The sequence below is a fragment of the Neoarius graeffei genome, chromosome 23, assembly GCF_027579695.1.
Source record: "Neoarius graeffei isolate fNeoGra1 chromosome 23, fNeoGra1.pri, whole genome shotgun sequence".
In the NCBI taxonomy this organism is placed as follows: Eukaryota; Metazoa; Chordata; class Actinopteri; order Siluriformes; family Ariidae; genus Neoarius; species Neoarius graeffei.
The window spans coordinates 55,563,146-55,588,372 of NC_083591.1; the positions used below are offsets into that span (position 1 = coordinate 55,563,146).

Consider the following 25,227-nt stretch of genomic DNA (forward strand, 5'->3'; position numbering starts at 1 on the left):
CATCTGGTAATTATTTGTAGAGTCTGATATGAGCAGAAAAAGTTATCTGGTCCTACTTTTTCTCTCTACAAAGGACTGGAGTATCTTTGACTTTCAAACCACTGATGTGAGTCCGGATGGTGAAATAAGAGGAATCGGATACAGTGGACAAGATTTAACACGTCAGCAATAAAATAATTTCAACAAATTGAATTATTATTATAGACTAATTTAAGTGGAAAAATGAACGAGGTTTAGTCCACCAGGGTTTTTTCTATCTGCAGGAGAGCTTTCCTTTGGTCAGGCTTTATCACCAACTGAAAAACTAAAAAAATAAATCAATGACGGGGTGGTTTATTACAGCTTGGTTTACCACCTTAGTAACAGCAGGTGAATATATTTGGTGGCGTAGTGGTTAGCACGGTCACCTCACAGCAAGAAGGTTCTGGGTTCGAACCCAGCGGCCGGTGAAAGCCTTTCTGTGTGGAGTTTGCATGTTCTCCTCGTGTCTGCGTGGGTTTCCTCCGGGTGCTCCGGTTTCCCCTACAGTCCAAAGACATGCAGTTAGGTTCATGTGGGGCGGCCTTGGGCTGAAGTGCCCTTGAGCAAGGTACCGAACCCCTGACTGCTCCCTGAGCACTCTAGTGAGGCTGCCTACTGCTCTGGGTGTGTGCGCTGCTTCAGATGGGTTAGATGCAGAGGATGAATTTCACTGTGCTTGAAGTGTGCATATAACAAAGGTTTCTTCTTCTTCCTCAGCAATCTTAAATTTAAATGCTATTAGTTCAAGAAGGAGGTGTAGAAATTGTTCTCACCAACCTCTCCTGACCCCCAAAAACCCCCAGAAATTCTCATGTTATCAAGTAATCACAAAGTGTAAAATTCCCCCCCGTATATACACTGTTACAAAGTGCTGACACTGGAGGCTCCTTCCATAAATGTTAAACCTCTCCATACAGGAACCTACAGGATATCGATCCCTTTCCCAAACAATCATACTCGAGTGAGATTTACTCACTTCATTTGCACAAAAGTTAATTAATACCAAAAAACCGAGGACAACCAGGACAGATTGAAAAACTGAACACATCTGTTTTGCATCCGCGTTCATTCCTAGCAACGGGCCAGATGTGATCACTTTCATCCCGGGCTTTTTAAATGACTAAGTGGGTAAAATTATTTACACATTTACTAATTATTTACATTTATTAATAAATGCATTTGTGCAGCTTGTCCTCCCCGTCCCCCACAAAATATACTTTTTTTAAATATTAACAATATAAACCTGTGTTCAAATTATTATTGAAAATAGTTTGGGGGTAAAACATGAAAGAAAGGAAGTGACAACTGATTTGATATAAATCTTGCACAAACTTCTATTGCCATCTCATACAAAAATGCACAAAACAATGACAACCTTTTGACAAACTGTACACATTGAAACAAAGTCAGCAGCCTCAGGAGTCGGCTGTTCGTGTCACAATTCTTCTCTTATTTTTTACATAAAATTAAACGACTGGACGTATCAAATTTCAAAGTCCGTCCCTCCCTTATTTCACTCCCTGAATTGGAAGTGTGCACATAGTGCATTTTTGAAGCTTTAACAGGAGCTGGAAAGCCTCGAGCCGGTCCAGTGAGCATCAACACTGACGAATGAGATTAGAAGTGAGTGAGAAACAGACTCTGTACAGTGGAGTGCTTGGGGAAGGATCGTTCAAAAGTCCCCAAAATGAAGTGAAAGGTGTGGGTTCGTTTCTCATATCTGCTCAGTCACAGGCTACAGGCATCTCCCAGGATCATGCTCCTATGAGCAGCACGAACAGCGTGAGCCACTCCGTCCTCAGGACAAACTGGAGAAAAACGCGCATCGATGAGCCGGTGCTGATGGAGCAGATTTGCAGCGGTTTTGGTCCTTCCCCCACTCAGTTCATAGTGTCCAACCCACTGTCTTAAGGGTGTAGAGCTCCCACTACCGTCCCCGGCCTCCTCTCAGTCCACGGCCACCACGAACCCACCCTCCTCTACCGCCCCTGGATGGAGGAGGAGGACCATATCCGATGTCGTCTCGTGGTGGCGGCCGACCTGAACAGAGGGGAAAAAAAAAAAACGATGTGCTCTAACTCAGGGCTTCTCAAACATGCGTCAATATGACGACATTCTAGAGGTGCTTTTAAATGTAAAATGAAGTTTTGTTTAAATCAACACGAGATTTCAGTTGCAACATTCAGGCTACTTGCTTGAAGTTTGCTTGGATGCCAAATTCATGTACTTTAACTGAACGTATTTTTTATTAGTAGTCGATCGTTGTCTCTGTATAACCCCTAGTGTCTCACCCGCCCCTCGGTCTTCAGGTCCGGCTCCAGCTGAGTCCATGTCTCCGGTGCCTGGGCCGTCATGCCAGGGACGTTTGCGAGGTGGAAGTGAGGCCATGTCCATGCCCTGTAGAGATGAAGAGCGCTCCCTACTGACTGCAGATGGGCTGTCGTGCATGCTATGGTCACCTCTCTGGCCGTCCCGATAACCTTCATGGCCTGAACACACACACACACAGCGTCACCATTACACACCATTATCCTTTCTACAGTGTGAGAATTCCATAATTCAACTTCATGTTCAGCTTCAGATTCACACGATCTGCCTGCACCCTCCCTCCCCAAAGATTTTTTTTTTATTTTGTTTGGTTTGTTTTACAGTGGTTCTACCTGAGTCTCGCCCTCCCTCCCAACCCTCTGGGTTTCTTCCTCCTTCGTAGTGAGCCGCAAACTCATCAGGAGTTGGCAGAAGCCCCTTTCTTCCTACACCACCTATGAGATATGACATGTTCAAACTCAGGCTGATTGGACGGATTCTCAGTGTGTGTCCGTGGCTGAAAGGATGATGCGATTCGAGCCAAACCTCCACGTGGCGGTGGTCCTCCACGTGGCCTCCCTCTCCCTCCGTTCCCCCAGCCCTGGCCCATGTCTTCTTGAGAATCGAAGCTCTCTTCTCCTCCGTACTCATCCTGGTAACCTCCTCCTCGGCCTCCGCGTCCACTCATTCCGCCTCTTCTGAAACTAAATAAACGAATAAAATTCCAGCGCTCATCACAGCATGTTTTTCTGCCCTTTTGTGTACGAGTGTACTTATTTATACTTACGAATCGTCGGAATGTGGTGGTCGCCTCGGCCTCTGCTCGTACCCATCCCCTGTACCCTCATACCCATCATCAAACCTGTACAGACACACTACAGTCAGAAACTCTACTGATCCAATTCTCACAGGGCTGGACATTATGAAAAAGGACACACTCAATGAATTCTAGATCCCCTAATCCGAAAGATTTTTCCGTACGACCTCCATCCTCACAAATATTTAGCTATAAGCTCCGTTGTACAGTTCGTCAAGTATCCATACAAAATCACCATTTCCTGACGTACCTTTCATACTCTTCGTCATGAGAAGGGAACCTCTCCTGATTTTCCCACTGCCCTCCAGAACCTCCTCGGTGGCCCCTCGGATCTCCGTGGAAGTCCTGACCCGGTCTCCTCCAGCCCTCTTGGTACCCTCCGTCCTCCGGCCAGTACTGAGAACCTCCGTCTGAACCCTGGTGCTCAGGTGGAGGCCCCATGTGGTGGTTCGGAGGCCCTCGAGGTCCGTCTACATACAGTGACACAAACACGGACGAGACAAATAGAATAAATAAAAAACATGCATTACGATCAGATCTCTGATTTTTCAAAATTCAAGTGGTTTCTCGAGCCTACCTTTGGCACCAGGACCGTGCATCATCGGCTGCGGGCCAGAATTCTGTCCCTAGAAAGTAGACCAAGGTTAAAACCAGGACTCTTAAATCAAAACCAGTGTGATTCAGCTAAGGTCCACCCACTTTTTACCTGGTTGAACTGTCCTCTGTTTCCTTCGGCCATGTGCGGTGGCTTGCCCTGCTGCATATATGGAGGAGGAGGTCCTTGCATGTTACCCGGTGGCCCTTGCATATTGTTCGGAGGTCCATGCATCCCTCCAGGAGGAGGCCCCATTCCGTGCATGTTCCCCATGCCGTGATTTCTGGGTGGAGGCCCCATCATTCCTCCTGGAGGAGGCCCCTGTGCTGCGCCCATCATGTTTCCATGAGGTGCTGGTCCACGCATGTCCTGATGCATCATTCCCCCCTGGGGTGGCCCTTGACCCCGAGGTGGAGGTCCCATCATGCCTCCTGTAGACGGTCCTGAAGGCATCGGACCTGACGGAGGACCCTGCATGCCCCTGGGTCCTGGTGGCATGCCGTGAGGCCCTATATTCCTGTGAGGTCCAGGGTGGCGGGGAGGTCCGTGGAGATCCGGAGGTCCCATCATGCCCTGTGGAGCAGGAGGACCTTGGTGAGGCAGAGGTCCTGGAGGTCCCATCTGACCCGGGGGAATATATTGGCCTGGCATGCCACCTTGACCCATCGGAGGGCCCATATTGGAAGGCATCTGCTGGGGTGGCATTGACTGAGGGAAGCCCTGTGGAGGCGGTGCCATGGGGGCTGCTTGTCCAGGGAAGGATGGCATGGACCCTGGTTGGCCTCCAGGAGGTGGAATGGTCTGTTCCTGGAGTTGGGCCATTCGCTCGATCTTCAGTTGCTGCAGATGAAAATACATGCTATTTAATTCAACACTGTCACGGAGCAGCTTGACGGAAATTCAGATGTAGATTTAGATCTACAGTGGTGGTGATAAATTTCCTGAGATTACATAAGAAAGCAGATAGTGGAATTATTACAACAGGCGTAGAAGAGTAAAGACAAAACAGCATTGCGCAAATCTACATGATCAGGGTCGGATTTTGCTCCGAATAAAAGGCGAGACAGGTGGAAGCTGATTGGGAAGTGCAAATCTTTAGGATGTCCATGTGGGACCATCCAAGACGATCCTGACATTCAGGCAGAGAACAGCAACACAGAAATGTATATTTTAGTGCACCTCTAACAGCATGGGGTTTGTGTACTGCAGCGCAGCCATCTCCTGCTCAATCTCAGCCTGAGTCTTCTTCTTCCCATCCACCTTCTCATCCTTCCGCTCCTTGGGTGGCTCTCCTGGAACCATAGTTGGCACCTTGTTCTCTGCCCAGGCCTAAACACGAAAAGAGTAGTCATTAGATACCATAGAATATGGTTTAAACGTGTAATTAATGCTCTCTTTACGTTAAGCAATACGTCATCTTGTTACGTTAAGCAATACATCCACTAGAGGGCAGCTCAGAGTCAATCAACCGTTTGACAATGAACATGGTAACGGTGAAGGTCGTCATGGGCGCCGCCAGGGGGGGAAAGGTTAGAACAATTCTAGGGGCCCAGCACTGCCATGGGGCCCTTTAAGGGGCTGATAATATGCTTTTGATGATTTTAATAAGACTTCTGAAATAACAACAATGCAATATTCCATCTGGTAAAATGAGCCAATTGAACAAGGTTGTCTATTTCTTGAGTTCTTCAACATAGTCATTTAACCCTCCCCCTTTTGTGAAACGGTACGGTCCAGTTCTGGTAGAAGCGTGATGCGTTAAATCTGTGTGCTGATCAGTGCAACACTACTTGCTGCTGTGTTGCGGTGCAGCAGCCAGCCAGCCAGCAGTGGAGTGCGTACAGTCTATGATCGCTAAATATGAAGAGTGGCTGTCAAAAACGTAAAGAAAGGCAGCTGAAAGCTGAGAGGGACCGGAGAGGCAGGCAACTGGTCACTCAGTTTTTCCCAAAGAAAGGTAGCTATCGCTCACATGTGTGTTCAAAATATTAGCGAATGGTAAATGAACAGTATGAATGTGGTTGGATTAGCCTATCAAGAGAACACTTTTACAGTTTGTACAGTGACATTTTTTCCATTTTAATAACTGAACTGACTTGTGTGATAAACAAGATGAAATATTACGTTATGCTGGTGCTAATAACTAGTGCTAATAACCAGCTTCATAACTAATGGGGTGCCCTAAATATGCACAGATTCAGCCTCAGGGGGACCTCCGCCCTACCAAACCACTGAACCCCCCTTTGGAGAAGGAGGTAAGCAGCAATACAACCCATAAATACTTTAGGATTGAAGTTTTTAATGAGCGAGCGCCATATACAGTTTGCTAGATTAAAGTGTTGCTAATGTAACAGACGTTGCGTTGTGTTGTTCACCAGTCTTTTTATTCTGAAGAAATGAGACACAAATACACTGCTGAGGACGGGCTGCAAACGTCCAGTGGCATTGGCGCTTACATTTCCAAAACGAACTGAAAGAGGCCAGCGCCTCGTTCCCATAACTACCTGCGCTCTTAAAGGGCCAGCGCAGAATTTCCCCACCACTACACACAATGGCAAGTGGAAAAAAATGAACCCGTTACACTAATAACGGACACCAGTCAAGTGTTTGACATGGTTACGTGTGTGGAATGTTCACACGTTCTAAACCATTGGTTTCAACCATTGGTTAATACATAAAATGTAATAAAGTCACAAACTCGAGGTCCATGGGCTATCAAAAGTCAAATAATGACAATAGTGCAATTGTGACGAGGGTGGGCAAAGTTGGGAGGCCCAAAATTCTAATCTTTCATGGGGCCCAAAATTTCTGGCGGCGCCCCTGAAGGTCGTCGTAATAATTTACCAATTAAGAAAAGGGCAAAAGCAAAAACAGCACTGTAGATGCTCTAAACGTCATATCGATGATGATTTAATTCTGTAATTCTTACTAAATCATACAATCTTGTCAAAGTTTTTAATTTCTCTTTCTTGTGTGTCACTTGAACTACACCACACCCATGATTTCCAGTGGTACTGCTCCAGTTCATGCACATCTGTAAGCTTTCAGAAAATGTACACAAATACGGACGAAATCCTCCATCTCTATTCATATCTAACAAATGAGCTTTAACAGGTTCATACATAAATTCTTTAAAAAGAAAGACTGAAATCGTTCTTCCTTCCTGCCATCACAAATACTGCCTGGGACATGTTTACCAGAAGATGCTTTCTAGACTAAAATGATGTTCTAAAAAAAAATTTAATACATAAATAACTTATGATCAAATCTTCTCAAAAGTATTTTAAAATTAGTAAACAGCCAAGATAAAGGTTCTGAGTTTCAGTAATATATGTAGCTACCATAACCTGGAGAAAGGAGTTTGATACATGCCACAGACTTCAGGGAATCTTAGTTTGAATTTTAAGAAATGAAAGTTCAGGTTTTTTAATAATAATAATAATAATAATAATAAAAAATCAGTTTTATATAGCGCTTTTCATGACACTCAAAAGACGCTTTACAAAGGTTCAAAACACACACCGGATAATTATAGACAAGGAAAGAAAAACTAACCAACTAAAAATAATAAAAAATAAATAAAAATGAATGAATAATAAAAAGTCCACCAAGTAAGGGTCAGGATGTAATTCCCGTGGTGTAGCAGCCACAGTCCCACCAAAAGGCGCACGAAAACAAGTCCCACATCTCCAGCACCGCCGCCGTGACGTCGCCAGCAACACCGCTCGAACACCACGCCATGGATCCACAAGGCGAGCAGAGAAGCTCCGCCACGCAGAGCGCTGGTGTGTCCCAAATCGCCTGCACAGCCGCCGCGACACCACCGAGCAACATCACTCGGAACATCACGCCAAGCGTTAAAGCGCAGAGCGCTGGACAACCATGATGTAAAATAAGCAACGAGCTCACTGCAGTCCACAGCTGGGAGCGCAGGCATCGCCCACGGCGAACCAAGGCCTGGAGGGAAACCGACGCCCAAACTGGGTCCGGAGCTACACCACAACCGGCGAACAAAACACTCAAACAAACATCAAACTACACAAACACACAGAAAAAAAAGAAAGAAAAAAAAAGGAGAGAAATAAAATAAAATAAAATAAATAAAAATAAAATAAAAAAATAAAAATCTGACGTAATTCCATTACTGACTTTTTTGCCTCCTTCATAAAAGATTTTGCATTCAGAGTTAAACACAGCCGATTTTTCGATGCTTTTTTCGGGTCAAGACATACCTCAGACAGTGTGAAATTTTTATTTCATACCATTATCTTGAGTACTGCGACTAAAAAATTTCCCAAATTTTGCTGTGAATGTAATTCCGTTACTGAAGAACTACCCATATAATGCTGTTTTTTTTTTTTTTTGCTGAGGGTAAACGATAAATCAGCAGACTTTTGCCCCTTTTCCTCCAAAGCAGTTCCAGGGCTGGTTCGGGGCCAGTGCTTAGTTCGGAACCGGGTTTTCTGTTTCCACTGACAAAGAACTGGCTCTGGGGCCAGAAAAACCGGTTCCAGGCTAGCACCAACTCTCTGCTGGGCCAGAGGAAAGAACCGCTTATGTCAGCGGGGGGGCGGAGTTGTTACGACCAACAACAATAAGACCGCGAAAGATCGCCATTTTTAAGCGACGAGAAGCAGCAGCTGTACAAACGCAAAGTCATCCATTATTATTATTGTTGTTGCTGCTGCTGCTTCTTCCGTGTTGTTTTTGCTTCAATATTTGCGCCAAGGTTTATGCAAACGTAGCGACGTAACTGACGTATACCGCGACATAATGACGTGGCTCCCCTTAGCACCGCGAGCTATGGAAAAGCAAACTGGTTCTCAGCTGGCACGCAAGTTGAACGAGTTGTGAACCAGCACCAGCACTGGCCCCGAACCAGCCCTGGAACTGATTTGGTGGAAAAGGGGTATTTGACTTACTTGCTGGAACTGAGCAGGAATCGGCTTGGCGTAGGGAACCTTCTTTGTCGGAGGTTTCTTCTGGTCCTTTTGCATCACCTCATCCATTCCCCAGTCCAGCCCTGGGATGCTCATCTCCGCTTCCAGTACCGTCTCTTTATCTGTATTAATATAAGCGATGCATTAATCTGGGGTTTATTTCAGAGTCAAATGGCACTATGCAGGATTTCCAGGAGAATGAAACATCACTACACGCAGATACATACACATCACCGCATTTGAGAATTTTCTGATGAGCTATAAATCAATACTTATCACACACTTTCATCATTACCCATTCTTTTAACTTACAGGTCCAGGGTACTATTTACAGCAGGATATTAAATTCAGAGCGTTTGTGTCTTACTGGTTTGTTCCTGCTCCATGGCTGCTTTCAGCTGCTCCGGGATCCCCATCCCAGGAATGGTTGCCAGATTGTTGGGCTCCATGTCATCTAGAAGTCACAACATAACACAACACTCAGGGGGGAAAAACAAAAATATAGCTCCAAGCGGCGATGAAGGGCCCAAATACCTCCGGTATACCAAATCTGGCATGATTCCAACAAGCTACCCAGGAGGAGAACGTCAAAATATAATGCGTATCAAAACGCACAAAACCAAAAATAACTCACTTGAATATGTTACAGTTTTGTTCGTCTTGGGGCACCCAACACACCGACCAAATTTGACATGGATAGGTGAAACTATATACCAGGCAAAAGTCTCAATGACATGTCGGGGCGCTATGGAGTCCCCTGGACACACTCGGGGCCCAAGCCTCTATCCTGGAGTAGTGGTGGACAGGACTGATGTGTGTACTAAATTTCATGAGTTTTCACCCATGGGAAGCACCTCAAAAATGGCCAAGTCTTGAAGCAAAAGAATAACTAGACAGGGACACTCTAACGAGTGCAAACCCCGCCTTTTCCCTATTAAAATACATTGGGCGAAAATTTCGAAGTTCTGCCATGACCTTGACCTTTGACCTCCAAAATTTAATGGTTTCCTTCCTGGGTGATTGGCAACACATGTACAAAATTTGGTCCAAATCGATCCATTGGTTCTTGAGATATCTTGCAGACACACAGACAGACAGACAGACAGATACACACACACACAGACTGACGCAGGTGAAAATAATAACCCCTCCGACTACTGTCGGCGGGGTTAATAATAAGGAGAAGAAGAAAAAGAAACAGAATTATGGCCCTTTTTCACTACCCTTTTTCAGCTCACTTCAGCCCAACATGGCTTGCGTTTCGACTACCTCAGAGCAGCGCGACTCAGCTCGCTTCAGCCTTACTCAGCATCCAAAACTCACACGGTTTTGGAGTGGGGCTGAAGCGAGCCAACCCGAGCCGAGTGGGGCTAGGGGCGTGAGGAGACACTCCCCTGTGCACTGATTGGTGAGGAGGAGTGTCCTCACACACCCACACACGCCCCGCGAGCACGCTGGGATCTGTAAACACCGTAAACCCGGAAGAAGAATTACGAATTACGAGAATTTCTGAAGCCTTATGCGCCTCGCCTCATCTACACGCTCTTGCCAGTATCTGTTGGCGTTGTCGGTGACAACAAGCCACAGCACCAAGACCAGCAACACTAACGACTCCATGTTTATTGTTTACTATCCGGGCCATGAGACTACCGGTTAAAAGGTCACTGATGTCACTGTTTGCACCACCTAACGACATCACGTGACGTCCACCCACTTTCGCTAACTCCACCCAATGTGTCCACCCACTTCCAGCCAGCACGGTTCAGCGCGGTTGTAGTCGAAATGCAACTCCAACAGCCCCACTCAGCCCGACTCAGCCCAACTCAGCACCGCACGGCTCAGCCCAACTCAGCCGCGTTGGTAGTGGAAAAGCGGCATAAGAATCCTTAGGAAAACAATAGGGCCTTGCACCTCGGTGCAGCGCCCTCGGGTGGACAAAAATAGCCAAGTCTTGAAGAAGAATCCTTAGGAAAACAATAGGGCCTTGCACCTCGGTGCAGCGCCCTCTGGTGGACCCCTTAGGCCATGCACCTGTGGTGTTTGGGCCCTTAAAAAAAAAAAAAAGACGACGTGCTTGGTTCACTACCCTACAGTTTTATGGGTTGTATGGACTATTCCATTTTACTAGTTGCATTTTCCATACTTAAAGATTCAGGACAATGCTATACACTAGCTGTACCATGGGGCCCCTCAGCTGAAATAACTGATTCTGGAACTGAAAGCACACAGCACGGAAGCTCATGTCCATCATCAGAGCCCTGTTTATTGCACAATATTTCATGCAACCACAATCCACACCCACTCACCATACTCGACTCCATCCTCCGACATTCCCGGTAGGAGGTTCAGGTTGTAGCGGTCACGCATCTTGTCTCCGGGTCGATTTCGGGTCCAGAATTTGCTGAAGGTGATAAAACACACTTGCTGAATATTTAAACTTGATTTTTCGCCAAAGAATTCTTCATCTCAAGGTCTTTAATGTTTGAGTAACCTTGGTTCTGATACACGCATGACATCTTATCCCATTACCACACCTTAGTTTGTTTATTACGAGCATGTTTATTCATACCTGGTGTGGTCATTAGACCCCGAGCACAAAATATGGCCAAGAGGATGCCAGGCTAAGCTCCAGATCATACCCTCATGGGCCATCTCCATCCCGCCCACCTCCTTCTCCACTCTGTTGACGATACATTTGAGAGATTACTGTTATTCACAGGACGTTAGGTAATTAATGAACATTTTAGTAGCGAAGATTGCTGTGAATGAGATATGTGTAAGCAAGCAGCTGGTACCCTGCATGCCAGAAGAGCAGAGATCCATCAGAGCCTCCACTCGCAAAAAGACCCTCATGGATTGGGTGCCAGGCGACAGCTACAACCAAACACCATGAACAGTGTCAGAAAAAAAACGCACACACAAAACGTAACCAAAACCCACAATGCAAAGCCATCATTTCTCAGTTTCTACCTGTAGCTTCCTTTTTGTGTCCCCTGAACACCTGCAGCTCTTCTTTCAGGTTGCGAATGTCAAACAGTTTGCATAAATGGTCTCGCGATGCCGTCAGCAGCCAGTTACCGTTCAGGTTCCACTTCACTTCCATCACCGTGTTTTTATGGGCATGTCTGAGACACATCATCATCATCATCATCTCAGGTTTTACTGCAAACTTGACAGCATCAGATGTTTGTTTTTCATTATTTATACATCAGCTCATTTGGCTGACGCGTTTATCAAAAGTTGATGTTTAAGTGTCTCGCTCATTGGATTTGAACTCGCAACCTTCTGATTAGTAGCCCAAATATTAACCCACCACTTTATGACACTTCCAGGAATTTAGTGCGTGGTTTTTTTTTATACCTAGATTAAAAAAGTGACAATAAAGGATACAAGCACCAGAAAATATGACACAAATAAATATGTTTTATATTAGCAAGAAAGATATTGTTCTACTATTCTCTCCACATTCACTGGATATGAGCAATCGTGCGCTCTGATTGGCTTACTCTGCTACTAGGCTATCAGCTCATATACCATGAGTAGAGAAAAACAAAATGGTGGCACGTGTTGCTGAACCAACTGAGGACGAAAAAAAGCGACTCGAAAACAAAACCCCCAAATTTTTATCAAGTACTTAAAAGAAACAGAAACGGCTAAAATAATATAGTCCCCTGCCAATATCTCCTGTTCCACACCTCCAGCCCAGTTGGTGGAGGTAATGCACCTTTAAGTTGGTTTGCCAACCACCTAAAAACCCCAGATGAAGAAAACCCCAAAAAATACAAGCAACAAAATATGGAATGAAAGTATCTGATGGTAAGAACGCCTCTTTATTCTTCAAGAATTATTGCATTTTTCACAAACTGATCCTGTCGTTTCGCCGGTTTATTTACATTCTAAGCGGAAATTATTTTAATCGGATGTTTTGTATCAAGTTTTTATTTATCGAATTTGAAAAAAAAAAATGTTTTCTCAAAATCCAGTGCATGTGGAGAGAATAAAACAGTTATTCCACTCAATCTTGTCGTACATGGATTATAGACAACTCGGTGCTACGCGCCTTGTCAGCTATCAGCTCATGTACGACTCGATTTCATGGAATAACTGAATTATGTGATCATACTGTGTAGGTGTGGCCTAATATTCTAAATATTGTGCTTGATTGACAACCCACTATCCAAGACTCGGGATTGCGCTCATTCAAGCAGAAGACAACAATAAAACACTGGACTGTAGGTCATATTTACTAGGTTAGCCTTCACTTGCTAGTTTACTCCGACTCAGATGCAGTTTGGATTAAAGTTATGCGAATGGCCAACTTCATAGAGGTGTTTGCTTCTAATCACGACTATAAATCTATACCACTTCCACAAATCAACATTAAAAGGTCCCATGGCATGAAATTTTCACTTTCTGAGGTTTTTTAACGTTAAAATGAGTTCCTCTGACCTTCTTAAGTCACCCCAGTGGCTAGAAATTTCATAACGTGTAAACCAAACTATGCCCAACATTTGAGAATGGCGCGTCAAAACAGCGCGTTGATAAGCTCTTCCCTTTACTACGTCAGCAAGGGAGATGATCCCCACGCCCCCCCCCGGATTCCCACCCACTGTATGGATTGCCCCGCCCAGTTGTAGTGAGGAGACCATAGAGGACACAACAACATGGCATCACCTAAGCGAGCGAAACATGGAAATTGCGCTGTACATGGATGTGACAACACAGAAAAGAGTCTGTTTTTACTGCCGACGGGAGAGCCCCTGAAGACGCAGTGGCTTAATTTTATTTACTTCAATAATACGCCGTCGAGTCTACCTAAGACGGTGTATGTTTGTCGGAAGCATTTTCCTGATGAATGTTTCCACAACTTGGGACAGTACAGGGCAGGTTTTGCACATCAACTGTCACTGAAGCCTGGGTCCGTACCAAGCATCCCTGCCGCATCAGCCACAAACACCGAACAAGTAAGTGTAGAACTGTTAAGTCATTTTGCCGTGTTTTAAAATCGGTGCGTTAGCCTAGCAATGGCTACATTAGCTGTGCAGCTAACCGCTTCCTGCAGTTAGCCAGGTAATCTGCGCTACAAAACTAAAGAGCATGCAGCATGCTCTGTTAAACTGAGTTCAGTCTGGAAATTGACTGTAACTTATGAGCTTATGTTTGACTATTGCTCCGCAATGCATGTCTTCTGTTGGATAAGCGATATGTTGCTGTAGTTGCTGCTTCTATCCTCTTTGGTTATGGAGTGTGTGTTCAAGCCTAGGGTATTATACGTTCGTAAACTACCACTCCGAACACTCTCACTCTCTGTCTCACGCTGAGTTTACGAAAGGAGTCCGAGGGAGAACGGGGTTTTGTCTTAGCAGCGTGGCTACAGGCGCGGATAGCAGCGAGTAGGTGTGTGCGCAGCTTGGTCAAGCCCCTCCCCCACCCTCTACCCTTCCCCGCCTCCTGCTTCTCATTAGCAAAACGACGCACTGGGAAAAGCAGTGAAATGGGGCTTTCTCCCAGGAGGCTATATCTACGTGCCGAGGGTTCATTTCGAGAAAGGCTGCGGATATAACATCCGGAAACCTCCACGAGCCCGTTTAAAGCATCAACAAACCATCATGCCATGGGACCTTTAAAACACTTTGAATCTGCACCCAGCCCTGCAAACAATTCAGTTAACCCTCAGGGTTAGAGTCGAATACGTTTCAGGTCCGGTGCTGTGCTGTGCTGTGGAACAGATTAATGTTTCTCGCTAAAATGGCCCCTGATAATAAACTCACAATGTTGCCAGACTCTGGCCAGTTTTTGGATCCCAGAACTTGATAGGCTGTTGGCTGTCTTTGCTGCCCGAGACCACCAGGCCTTTGGTGGGATGCCAGTCGACACACTTGACGTCTGCGCCGTGACCTGGGAAGCAACGAATACGAAGAGTTAACACATGAATATTACCGCACTAAACAGCACATCTGACCTACATCCATGTTTATGGTACTGGTTTTGCAGTGGAGGTGGCTGGTTAGGTGTGTGGTTATGACTGATTAAAAAAAAAATAAAATAGTGTTTGCTCATTCGTGACTTATGTCTAAATGAATCCCATTAATTAAAATTAGCTTTGAGATCCGAGTAACAGCAACTCTGGGTACAAGCTACAAATTCAAATGCATCTCTCACACACACATTCTGCACCTGTCCTCAAAACTCTTACTGCAGAATAATGTTCAAAAAGTAAAACGACGACGCCTTCAAAGTCAGATAAAGGGTGGGGTGGGGTGTGTCTGGGGGACGGCCAAATACAGCCCGATTCTGTACAAAAATCTATCCTTAAACATCTTGAATTTCTTTTTGTGCATAATGATATCTACCAAAGATACAATAAGTGCAAGTAACACTTTTTGTTTTTATTTTAAACAGCTGTGGTTTGTACAAGTCGTACATCTGTATCCTATACAGTAGTCAAATGTTTGAAGTTTGGATATTTAGGGTCATTTTAAAAGGCTCTCTCTCTCAAGTGAAACACTTAATAAATAAATAAATAAAATCCTCTGACACTCCAAGTTTGTGTTGATATCAGGAATGCAAGACTAGTATCGTGTTGTCTGTAATCCTAAGCACTGGGTTACACTTGTAGTTTCCAGCATGGTGTGATCGTTCACATGACTTCGCTTTCAGTGTGCCAGAACGCTGCAGAAATATTTTAGTAGGGCAGGGGAAGCCTTCGAGCCAAATAAACTAAACCATAAAATCACAAAGGGCCAAGAGTCAATTCTACCTTAATCTCAAACCATCCTGTTTTCCTGAGGGACAAGTTTTACTATTCGCCAAAATTGGTGATAAGTAGCTAATAAAGGAATCGAACATGAGGAACCTCATTTTTTTTTTTTTAAAGATCAACACTTATTTAAACCATTAAATGGAACTGATTAAACTGATTCCACGAAGGAATAAATGCTGAAATAAAAACATGTAGCCAGTTTGCTTTTATTAAGAAGTTAGGCAAGAACAACTTTATTGCAAAAAGTGTTCTGTGGAATACTACATACTGATAGAATTTTGTAAGCTAATAGAATTCTGTGGAATACTGTATACCAGTGAAATTTTGAGGAATTGTGTCAGCCAACAGAATTCTACAGAGTACCGTATACCAGTGGAGTTTTGTAGACCAATTGAATTTTGAAGAACTGTGTAGACCAACAGGACTCTCGAATTCTGTGAACCAACACAATCGTGAAATTCTGTAAACCAGTAGAATTCTGTGAACCAACAATTATATGACTAGACCTCTGCTGAATTCTGTGAATTTTGAAAAAAAAAAAAAAATACAATTTAAGAGACCAATGTAAATCTCTGGAAGTTTGTCAATAAATAATGTAACTAACAAAAAAGTAAAAAATTAGAAAAAAAAAAGTGTTATGCAGTTCTTTGAATGTCACTTGATATTAAGCGATTATTGGACGAGGCTGAACAAAACATTGTGATTTATTCGGGATGAGCACGCAGCAATTATTTGCCGATGCTGAAAGCAGACACGAACAAATCATGGTACTGTATTTTGTGAAAACAGAGTTCAATAATTGTTTTATCATTCAATTTTTTAAAAATACCGATTATAAAAAGTTTGCGCAATGAGTCAAATGATAAAAAAAAAAAAAAACCCAGATGCAATCACTGTTTTATTTACATCGCAGAACTCAAAATAGATGAATGTGAAGTAACTGCGCATGAGCAGACCTCGTTACTCGCAGGCGGTTATTTGCAGTTCAGCCAGCCGATTAAAACAACGTAAAAAATAATCAATGATAATTAAACTGATTTGTTTGAAAGTTTAATTACTGTGTAGCAACATCTGTAAAATCACTCCTCCTGGCTCAGGAGGACTCTGTGTGTGTGTAAATATAAAAATCAGTGAACTGTTGGGAGACCCCCCCCCACTGAGGGAATCTCTTCCAGAAGAACAGCGTTAATCTGTCGAGTGCAGTTCCACAGAACCTACACCACGGTGCATTACAGCTGTTCTGGCACTGGGGTTTAAGATAACGTTCAGTACAGGATCCATGTTCGTTAGTAAATGCATTAGAAAAGACAAAACTGGTGGTGATGGAATAGTCTAGATTCATGTAACTCAATAGGTCATTTGCAGGAATTGGTCACGTGTCAATTTTCCCCAAAGCAACAAGCCTGTGGTGGGCAAGCTAACTTGACATTCCTTGACAACCATAAGAGTTTGACTGGCGATGTGAAGCAATCCATTTCTATAATAGCTGTTTATACCTTTTCTACTGTCTTTTTTGACCCAAATTTTCGTGTGTACTTGGAAAAAGTTTGTGGTTTTAACTTCTGTTGTAAGTTAAAGCGAATCATTGGCCGTAAAAGGGAGTTTTTTGGACTCAAGTTGGTCGCCGCCGAAAGAAATTCACGTGCGAAATGGTGGATTTCTCAGGCATGTTTATAACTTAGAATTTCTCCTTTTCTACCTTTATCATTCGCTTAATGTATGAAGATTCTTGAAAATACAGATATCTGCCATTTCGCACGTGAATTTCTTTCGGCGGCGACCAACTTGAGTCCAAAAAACTCTCTTTTACGGCCAGTGATTCGCTTTAACTTACGACAGAAGTTAAAACCACAAACTTTTTCCAAGTACACACGAAAATTTAGGTAAAAAACAGCAGAAAAGGTAAAAACAGCTATTATAGAAATGGATTGCTTGGCTTCGCCAGTCGAACTCTTATGGTTGTCAAGGAATGTCAAGTTAGCCTGCCCACCACAGGCTTGTTGCTTTGGGGAAAATTGACACGTTACCAATTCCTGCAAATGGCCTATTTTCTCCAAATTTCATTGTAGCCGAGTCTCTCCCGTTGCACTGAACTGCATAAGATTGTGAGTTTTGATGGAATACGATGTTGCTGGAATGCAACTGCAAGTTAGCAAGACATTGTAAAATCAGTGAATGAAGTCAGGAGAGGGGCCAGAAATCCTGACTCTCTCCGAGAAGATATTTTTGGAAAACAAAGTATTATGTCTAAGAAAATTATATTCATGATATTCCAATCAAAATAAACATGAGATTTTAAAAATTCTATCCACATTTCACTGGATATGAGCAATCGTGCGCTCTGATTGGCTACTCTACTACTAGAATATCAGCTCATGTACCGTGAGTAGAGAAAGACAAAATGGCGGAGTGTGTTGCTGAACCAACCGAGGACGAAATAAAAACTCTACTTGAAAACAAAACCCCAAAGAACAACAAGATATGGAATAAAATTCTTTGATGCTCAAAACCTTTTTTATTTTTCAAGAACCATCATCACATTTTTCACAAATTGCGCCTGTCATTTCGTCAGTTTGTTTACATTCTTCATCTTTAAGCATTAAAACTTGTTGAATTTTTTTAGACTGGTTCAAAAGCTCAAAGAAGTTTGAAAATTACAGAACTGAAATGTCCAAGGAAGAATTAAATAAAAATGTCTAAAGCTATTCTATACCTCGGCACGACAGCAAGACGGCACTTTGTACAAAAAAAAAAACACGCTAAAGTCAATTCGTGGCGCCATCAATAGGTTTTTAAAAAGGCCGCCTGAGCGGAAATTATTTTGTTGGCCGCTTTGTATCAAGTTTTTATTTATCAACTTTGCAAAAAAAAAAAAAAAAAGCTCCATTTCTCAAAATCCAGTGAATGTAGATAGAATAAAAGAGTTATTCCACTTAATTTCATCATACATGGATGATCGACAACTCGGTGCTATGCGCCTCGTCGGCTATCAGCTCATGTACGACTCGATTTTGTGGAATAACTTAAATATCAACTTTCTCTCTCTCTCTCTCTCTGCATGGTCCATCTGTCAGTAGTGGCTGGATTACTTGGATGACAATGTCGCAAAAATAACGTCATGACAATCAGGTCATCAACCTGATTAAATGTGTGTATTAAAATGACACGTGTCCCAATATTTGTCTCTTTTTACCTCGCCCAGGACGGAGTCCACCAGGGGGTGAGGAATTGTTTTCAGTCGGGTTTCTTTGTTAACGATATTACAGGAAAACGGCTGGATCGATCTTCATGAAACTTTCAGGATAGATGGGCATTGGTCTCAAATAGAACCTCCAACATTTTGAGGGTCATCTGGTCAAGGTCACAAAAAAGGTCAAAATCGTTTTGTTGTGTCTACTGCCTCATATAGCGGCGCTAGCCACTACGTCATTGTGCTGTAAGAATGCAAGAGTGTAACAGTTGCACACTGCGCATGCGCATACACGTGTTCCGATTAAAATGGCCGGTGAATGTATACAATTAGGTTCAGCATTTGAAATAAATGGACCAGACTAAAGAAATGGCTTTCAGACATGTTTATGCTTATTACAGACGGAAAGTGCGTTCCACTGAGCTCTAGCGCCGGGCCATTTCCGGGAAATAAGAGTTTGGGTCATGGCGACAGCGTGTGTATGTCAGCCTCGGTTCAGAGGTTTCAGTTTCGAAAACTGTAAGAGGTACGAGTAGAATAATATAAAGTACAGACACTTGGTATATTTTACTTCTGTGATTTTTAAAAATTGTTCATTTTTGGATTGCGTTTCATTCTTGCTTCTACTGCCTCATAGAGTAAATATATATATGCGATATTTACTGTATGGACATGGGATCAGAAAACTATTTTATTTATAAACAGTAGCCATATGGACCCATAGGGGACTGATTTTTTTCATGATATCTTCCTTCATATTCATCATAAGTGCTACCAGGCGAGGTTTGTTTTGCCTGGCAACACTTGTTTGCTTCTCTTTTCCTTGAAGCAGATTTGAAGAACAGTTTACTGTATATACAGTGGACAATGCTCAGCTCAAAGCTCCAATTTTAACCCAAAACCTCATCAGTAATCTGGTTGAAATAATTTAAATAATTTTAAAATGTGCAATAATGTTAAGATTTGTAAGCACACCAACATGCCATCAAATCCCCAGCAATGACAGTTTTATTAAGTGGGAATAACAACAACAACGTCAAACTGCATAAAAACCCAGGGATATTAAAATTATAATTAGAAATAAATGTTAAAAAGAAATATATTTTAAAAAAATACCAAAACTAAATGCGATTTTTAGGGAAAAGTCAAATGTGCAAAAAACACTCCGTGACATTAGTCTTTAATTTAATTATTTTTATCCCCCCGGAGAAGAAAAAAAAAAAAATCGGACTTTTTATTGGAGGAACTGAATAAACAGAATCCACAGGTTTATTACTGTTCACCTCCTTCATGCGTCACCAAATTTTGAGCCCAACCTTTCACCCAGCTCGTATTTTTACTCCATTTCAGGTCCATGTTCACCTGAACATGCCAATCATGACTTCTACAAAACACAACTATAACTGTTATTGTGGACAATTCAAAGTATGACAGTTTATGGCAGAGGAAATGTAGTATTTTTGAGCAAAACAAGATCAACTTTGAGCTACTGCTCACTTCCGTATCCCCCGCGCTCGCTTATATCAGAACGTAAGCAATCGAAGGAATAGGACACCTACTATGAATGTTGACTTCAACAAATAATGAACCCTGAAACGAGTAAGTAAAGAGCAGTGTCTCTCCCCAGGCATTTCAAATAGTATCCTGGTAAAGAGCCATTTTGAAATAGCGTTTTGCTTCTTGAAATAGCATCAAAATCCACGCTATAGGTTTCGTAAATACATTCAGTCGGTAAACAGGAAGTCGATGTGCGACAGACCTGAAAGCGGTAAAACATGGTAATAGAACCCCAAGCTGAAGTTTGGAACCAAATATCAAGCAGTTGTGATTTGTAGTTGCTGAGAAAAGTGTTTCGAAAATTTTGTAAATCCACGCTATACGTTCCATAAATACATTCAGTCGGTAAACAGGAAGTCGATGTGGGACAGACCTGAAAACGGTAAACATGGTATAGAACCCCAAGCTGAAGTTTGGTACCAAGTGGCTATGATTTGTGGTTGCTGAGAAAAAGGGTGTTTCAGATGGACGAAGATACGGACAAATGGACAGAAGTAAACCAGTATAGTCCTCTCCTTCAGAGTGGGGGTATAAAAAAAATAAATAAATTCAGCTTCAGGGAACCACATTTATTTTTCAAATTTAATGAAAAAAAAGTGTAAATAATACAAAGGACAGAATTGCCACTCTGATTCAGTGGATATAAAAAGTCTACACACCCCTGTGAACATGGCAGGTTTTTCTGAAGCAAGAAATGAATCTAAGATACAGTGGTGTTTGTGAACCCTTTAGAATTTTCTATATTTCTGCATAAATATGACCAAAAACATCATCAGATTTTCACACAAGTCCGAAAAGTAGATAAAGAGAACCCAGTTAAACAAATGAAACAAAAATATTATACTTGGTCATTTATTTATTGAGGAAAATGATCCAATATTACATATCTGAGTGGCAAAAGTATATGAACCTCTAGGATTAGCAGTTAATTTGAAGGTGAAATTAGAGTCAGGTGTTTTCAATCAATGGGATGACAATCAGGTGTGAGTGGGCACCCTGTTTTATTTAAAGAACAGGGATCTATCAAAGTCTGATCTTCACAACACGTTTGTGGAAGTGTATCATGGCACGAACAAAGGAGATTTCTGAGGACCTCAGAAAAAGCGTTGTTGATGCTCATCAGGCTGGAAAAGGTTACAAAACCATCTCTAAAGAGTTTGGACTCCACCAATCCACAGTCAGACAGATTGTGTACAAATGGAGGAAATTCAAGACCATTGTTACCCTCCCCAGGAGTGGTCGACCAACAAAGATCACTCCAAGAGCAAGGTGTGTAATAGTCAGCGAGGTCACAAAGGACCCCAGGGTAACTTCTAATGCCGCTTTTCCACTACAAACGCGGCTGAGCCGTGCCGTGCCGAGTCGAGCTGAGTCAAGCTGAGCGGGGCTGTTGGAGTTGCATTTCGACTACAACCGCGCTGAACCGTGCTGGCTGGAAGTGGGTGGACACATTGGGTGGAGTTAGCGAAAGTGGGTGGACGTCACGTGATGTCGTTAAGCAGCGCAAACAGTGACATCAGTGACAGTGGCGGAACAAGTCAGAGCCGGGCCGGGGGCGGGGCAAATGACCGGGCCCTTTATTAAAGCTTATCATAACATCATTTTAGGCTACAAAATGTCCGCAACTGCGGTGTTTACCAATTTCAACACTACCGGGTGCAACTATGTTATTTAGTACATCAAGTCCTTCAAACGAACATGTAACTCAGAAACAAAAAACATTAGGATACTGTACATGGCTCATAATAAAACATCAATAGCCTATACTGCGCACATTATTTGAAGGGCATACGAATGAGCGCTCAGAGGTTGCAACGGTGACAGGAAGAGTCAGAAATAAAAGGAGGGCGGTGCAAACCTCACTGAATGCACTGTGTTTACCAATTTCAACACTACGGGGTGCAACTATGTTATTTTGTACATTAAGTCCTTCAAACGAACATGTAACTCAGAAACAAAAAAACATTAGGCGACATACTGTACATGGCTCATAATAAAACATCAATAGCCTACTGCGCGCATTATTTGAAGGGCATACGACGAGCCTTGCGCTCCGCGAACTCGTGCACGATGCTCTGTATGTCACTGATTCAGTGATCTTTTAAGCGGTAGTCTCACGACCCGAATAGTAAACAATAAACATGGAGGACATGGAGTTGTTAGTGTTGCTGGTCTTGGTGCTGTGGCTTGTTGTCACCGACAACGCCAACAGATACTGGCAAGAGCGTATATAGATGAGGCGAGGCGCATAAGGCTTCAGAAATTCTCGTAATTCATAATTATTCTCCTTCCGGGTTTGCGGTGTTTACAGATCCCAGCACGCTCGCGGGGCGTGTGTGGGCATGTGAGGACACGCCTCCTCACCAATCAGTGCACAGGGGAGTGTCTGCTCATGCCCCCAACCTCAGTCAGCACGGTTTGGCTCGCTTCAGCCCCACTCCAAAACGGTGCGAGTTTTAGGGGCTAAGCAGGGCTGAAACGAGCTGAGTCGTGCTGGTTTTTGGTAGTCGAAACGCGAGCCGTGTCGGGCTGAAGTGAGCTGAAGCGAGCTGAAGTGAGCTGAAAAAGGGTAGTGGAAAAGGGCCATAAGCAACTGAAGGCCTCTCTCACATTGGCTAATGTTAATGTTCATGAGTCCACCATCAGGAGAACACTGAACAACAATGGTGTGCATGGCAGGGTTGCAAGCAGAAAGCCACTGCTCTCCAAAAAGAACATTGCTGCTCATTTGCAGTTTGCTAAAGATCACATGGACAAGCCAGAAGGCTATTGGAAAAATGTTTTGTGGATGGACGAGACCAAAATAGAACTTTTTCGTTTAAATGAGAAGCGTTATGTTTGGAGAAAGGAAAACACTGCATTCCAGCATAAGAAGCTTATCCCATCTGTGAAACATGGTGGTGGTAGTATCATGGTTTGGGCCTGTTTTGCTGCATCTGGCCCAGGCCGGCTTGCCATCATCGATGGAACAATGAATTCTGAATTATACCAGCGAATTCTAAAGGAAAATGTCAGGACATCTGTCCATGAACTGAATCTCAAGAGAAGGTGGGTCATGCAGCAAGACAACGACCCTAAGCACACAAGTCAAAGTCCTGACCTTGGGCGGCACGGTGGTGTAGTGTTTAGCACGGTCGCCTCACAGCAAGAAGGTTCTGGGTTCAAACCCAGCCTTTGTGTGTGGAGTTTGCACGTTCTCCCTGTGTCTGCGTGGGTTTCCTCCGGGTGCTCCGGTTTCCCCCACAGTCCAAAGACATGCAGTTAGGTTGATGTGGGGTGGCCTTGGGCTGAGGTGCCCTTAAGCACCTCCCCGCGCGCTGTGTGTGGCTGCCCACTGCTCTGGGAGCGTGTGTTCACTGCTTCAGATGGGTTAAATGCAGAGGATGAATTTCACTGTGCTTGAAGTGTGCATGTGACAAATAAAAGGTTTCTTTTTCTTCTTAATCCAGTTGAAATGTTGTGGAAGGACCTGAAGCGAGCAGTTCATGTGAGGAAACCCACCAACATCCCAGAGTTGAAGCTGTTCTGTACGGAGGAACGGGCTAAAATTCCTCCAAGCCGGTGTGCAGGACTGATCAACAGTTACCGCAAACGTTTAGTTGCAGTTATTGCTGCACAAGGGGGTCACACCAGATACTGAAAGCAAAGGTTCACACACTTTTGCCACTCACAGATATGTAATATTGGATCATTTTCCTCAATAAATAAATAAATAACCAAGTATAATATTTTTCTCTCATTTGTTTAACTGGGTTCTCTTTATCCACTTTTAGGACTTGTGTGAAAATCTGATGTTTTAGGTCATATTTATGCAGAAATATAGAACATTCTAAAGGGTTCATGAACTTTCAAGCACCACTGTAAATCATGTCAGAAATTTTTCCACCCTCAATGTGAAATTCCAACATGTAAAATTAAGTAACAAAAACATTTTAGGGAAAAATAACCAAAATCTCTTGTATCATACCAATTAAATCTCTCACTTGTCAAAAGATTATTGATTAGGAGAGAGGTACAAAAGAATTTCCAAAACATTAGCTGTACCAGGGAACACCCTGAAGGCCAACAAGACCACGTGGAGTAAATCAGGGAACCACATCACCGCCACCACCAAGAACAGGATGTTCGGAATTTACAGAATGACGAGACAAAAACTTACCAGGGAAGCTGTGAAGAGACCTAAAGGAACATCTGACACATACCAACAACTCTGCATGCGACAATCTCTTACGTTCTTCACACGTCTGGACTATGGGTTAGGGCAGCTGTATGGAAGCTCTTTCTCACCAAAAACATCCAAACCCCAATAAATCACCTCAAACCATGCGGCAAAAATGTGTTGTGCTCTGTCTGAGGACACCAATTCCAAAAGGTATATTTGGTGCAAAAAATAAATAAAGATCAAAACACCACCATACTCACGGTGAAGCATGGTGGTGGTAGCATCATGCTTTAGGGCTGCTTTTCTTCAGCCAGAACTGTGGCTTTTATCAAGGTGGAAGGAATCATGAAGAGCTACAAACACCAGTCCATTTGAGTGCAAAATGTCTGGTATCTGCCCAAAGGAATTTCAGCTTTTAGCACAACAATGACCCAAAGCACATGTCCAAATCAACAAAGGAACAGCTTCACCGAAAGATGATCAAAGCTTTTGAACGGCCTCGCCAGAGCGCAGACCTCTAATCAAACTAAAAATCTAAAAAAAAAAAAGTTTGGTCTTTTTTTTTTTTTTTACTTTATTTGAATAGTTTCACATTTAAGGTGGGACACGATCAGACATGACGTACGTTAGTTTCTTTTTTTTTTTTACTTCACAAAAAACCTGCCGTTTGTACAGTGGTGTGAAGAATTTCACAGACTATTAAGAAAACTATAGATTATCTTTAAATATGACAATAACTTGTAATAAGATGTTCGGCAGCTTGTATGATGTGTAGGTTTTGGTAGATCTGTGGGACATGGTGCAGGTAGACAGTTTAGATCAGACATATTCAACCTTTTCCCCAGGAGATCCACTTCAGTTTTTTGAGGCCAAGT

The 25,227-nt window shown here is 43.2% G+C and overlaps 1 protein-coding gene across 2 annotated transcripts in view; it reads right to left on the bottom strand.

Moving 5' to 3' along the window:
* Nucleotides 1-1,330: 1,330 nt before the first annotated feature.
* Nucleotides 1,331-25,227, bottom strand: part of wdr33 (WD repeat domain 33) — a 33,549-nt gene continuing 9,652 nt past the window's right edge. Inside the window, exons 7-22 of one of the 2 annotated variants that reach the window (XM_060906460.1) lie at nt 14,452-14,578; nt 11,651-11,805; nt 11,476-11,554; nt 11,250-11,360; nt 10,987-11,081; nt 9,048-9,134; nt 8,663-8,802; nt 4,920-5,069; nt 3,852-4,580; nt 3,723-3,771; nt 3,396-3,615; nt 3,116-3,190; nt 2,875-3,032; nt 2,682-2,783; nt 2,313-2,510; nt 1,331-2,061 (exon numbers count right to left, since the gene is read on the bottom strand). In XM_060906460.1, the coding sequence (XP_060762443.1) occupies nt 1,949-2,061; nt 2,313-2,510; nt 2,682-2,783; nt 2,875-3,032; nt 3,116-3,190; nt 3,396-3,615; nt 3,723-3,771; nt 3,852-4,580; nt 4,920-5,069; nt 8,663-8,802; nt 9,048-9,134; nt 10,987-11,081; nt 11,250-11,360; nt 11,476-11,554; nt 11,651-11,805; nt 14,452-14,578 (2,588 nt within the window). In that variant the 3' untranslated portion in view covers nt 1,331-1,948. The remainder of the gene's footprint in view (nt 2,062-2,312; nt 2,511-2,681; nt 2,784-2,874; nt 3,033-3,115; nt 3,191-3,395; nt 3,616-3,722; nt 3,772-3,851; nt 4,581-4,919; nt 5,070-8,662; nt 8,803-9,047; nt 9,135-10,986; nt 11,082-11,249; nt 11,361-11,475; nt 11,555-11,650; nt 11,806-14,451; nt 14,579-25,227) is intronic. The other variant, XM_060906461.1, reaches the window with a different exon arrangement.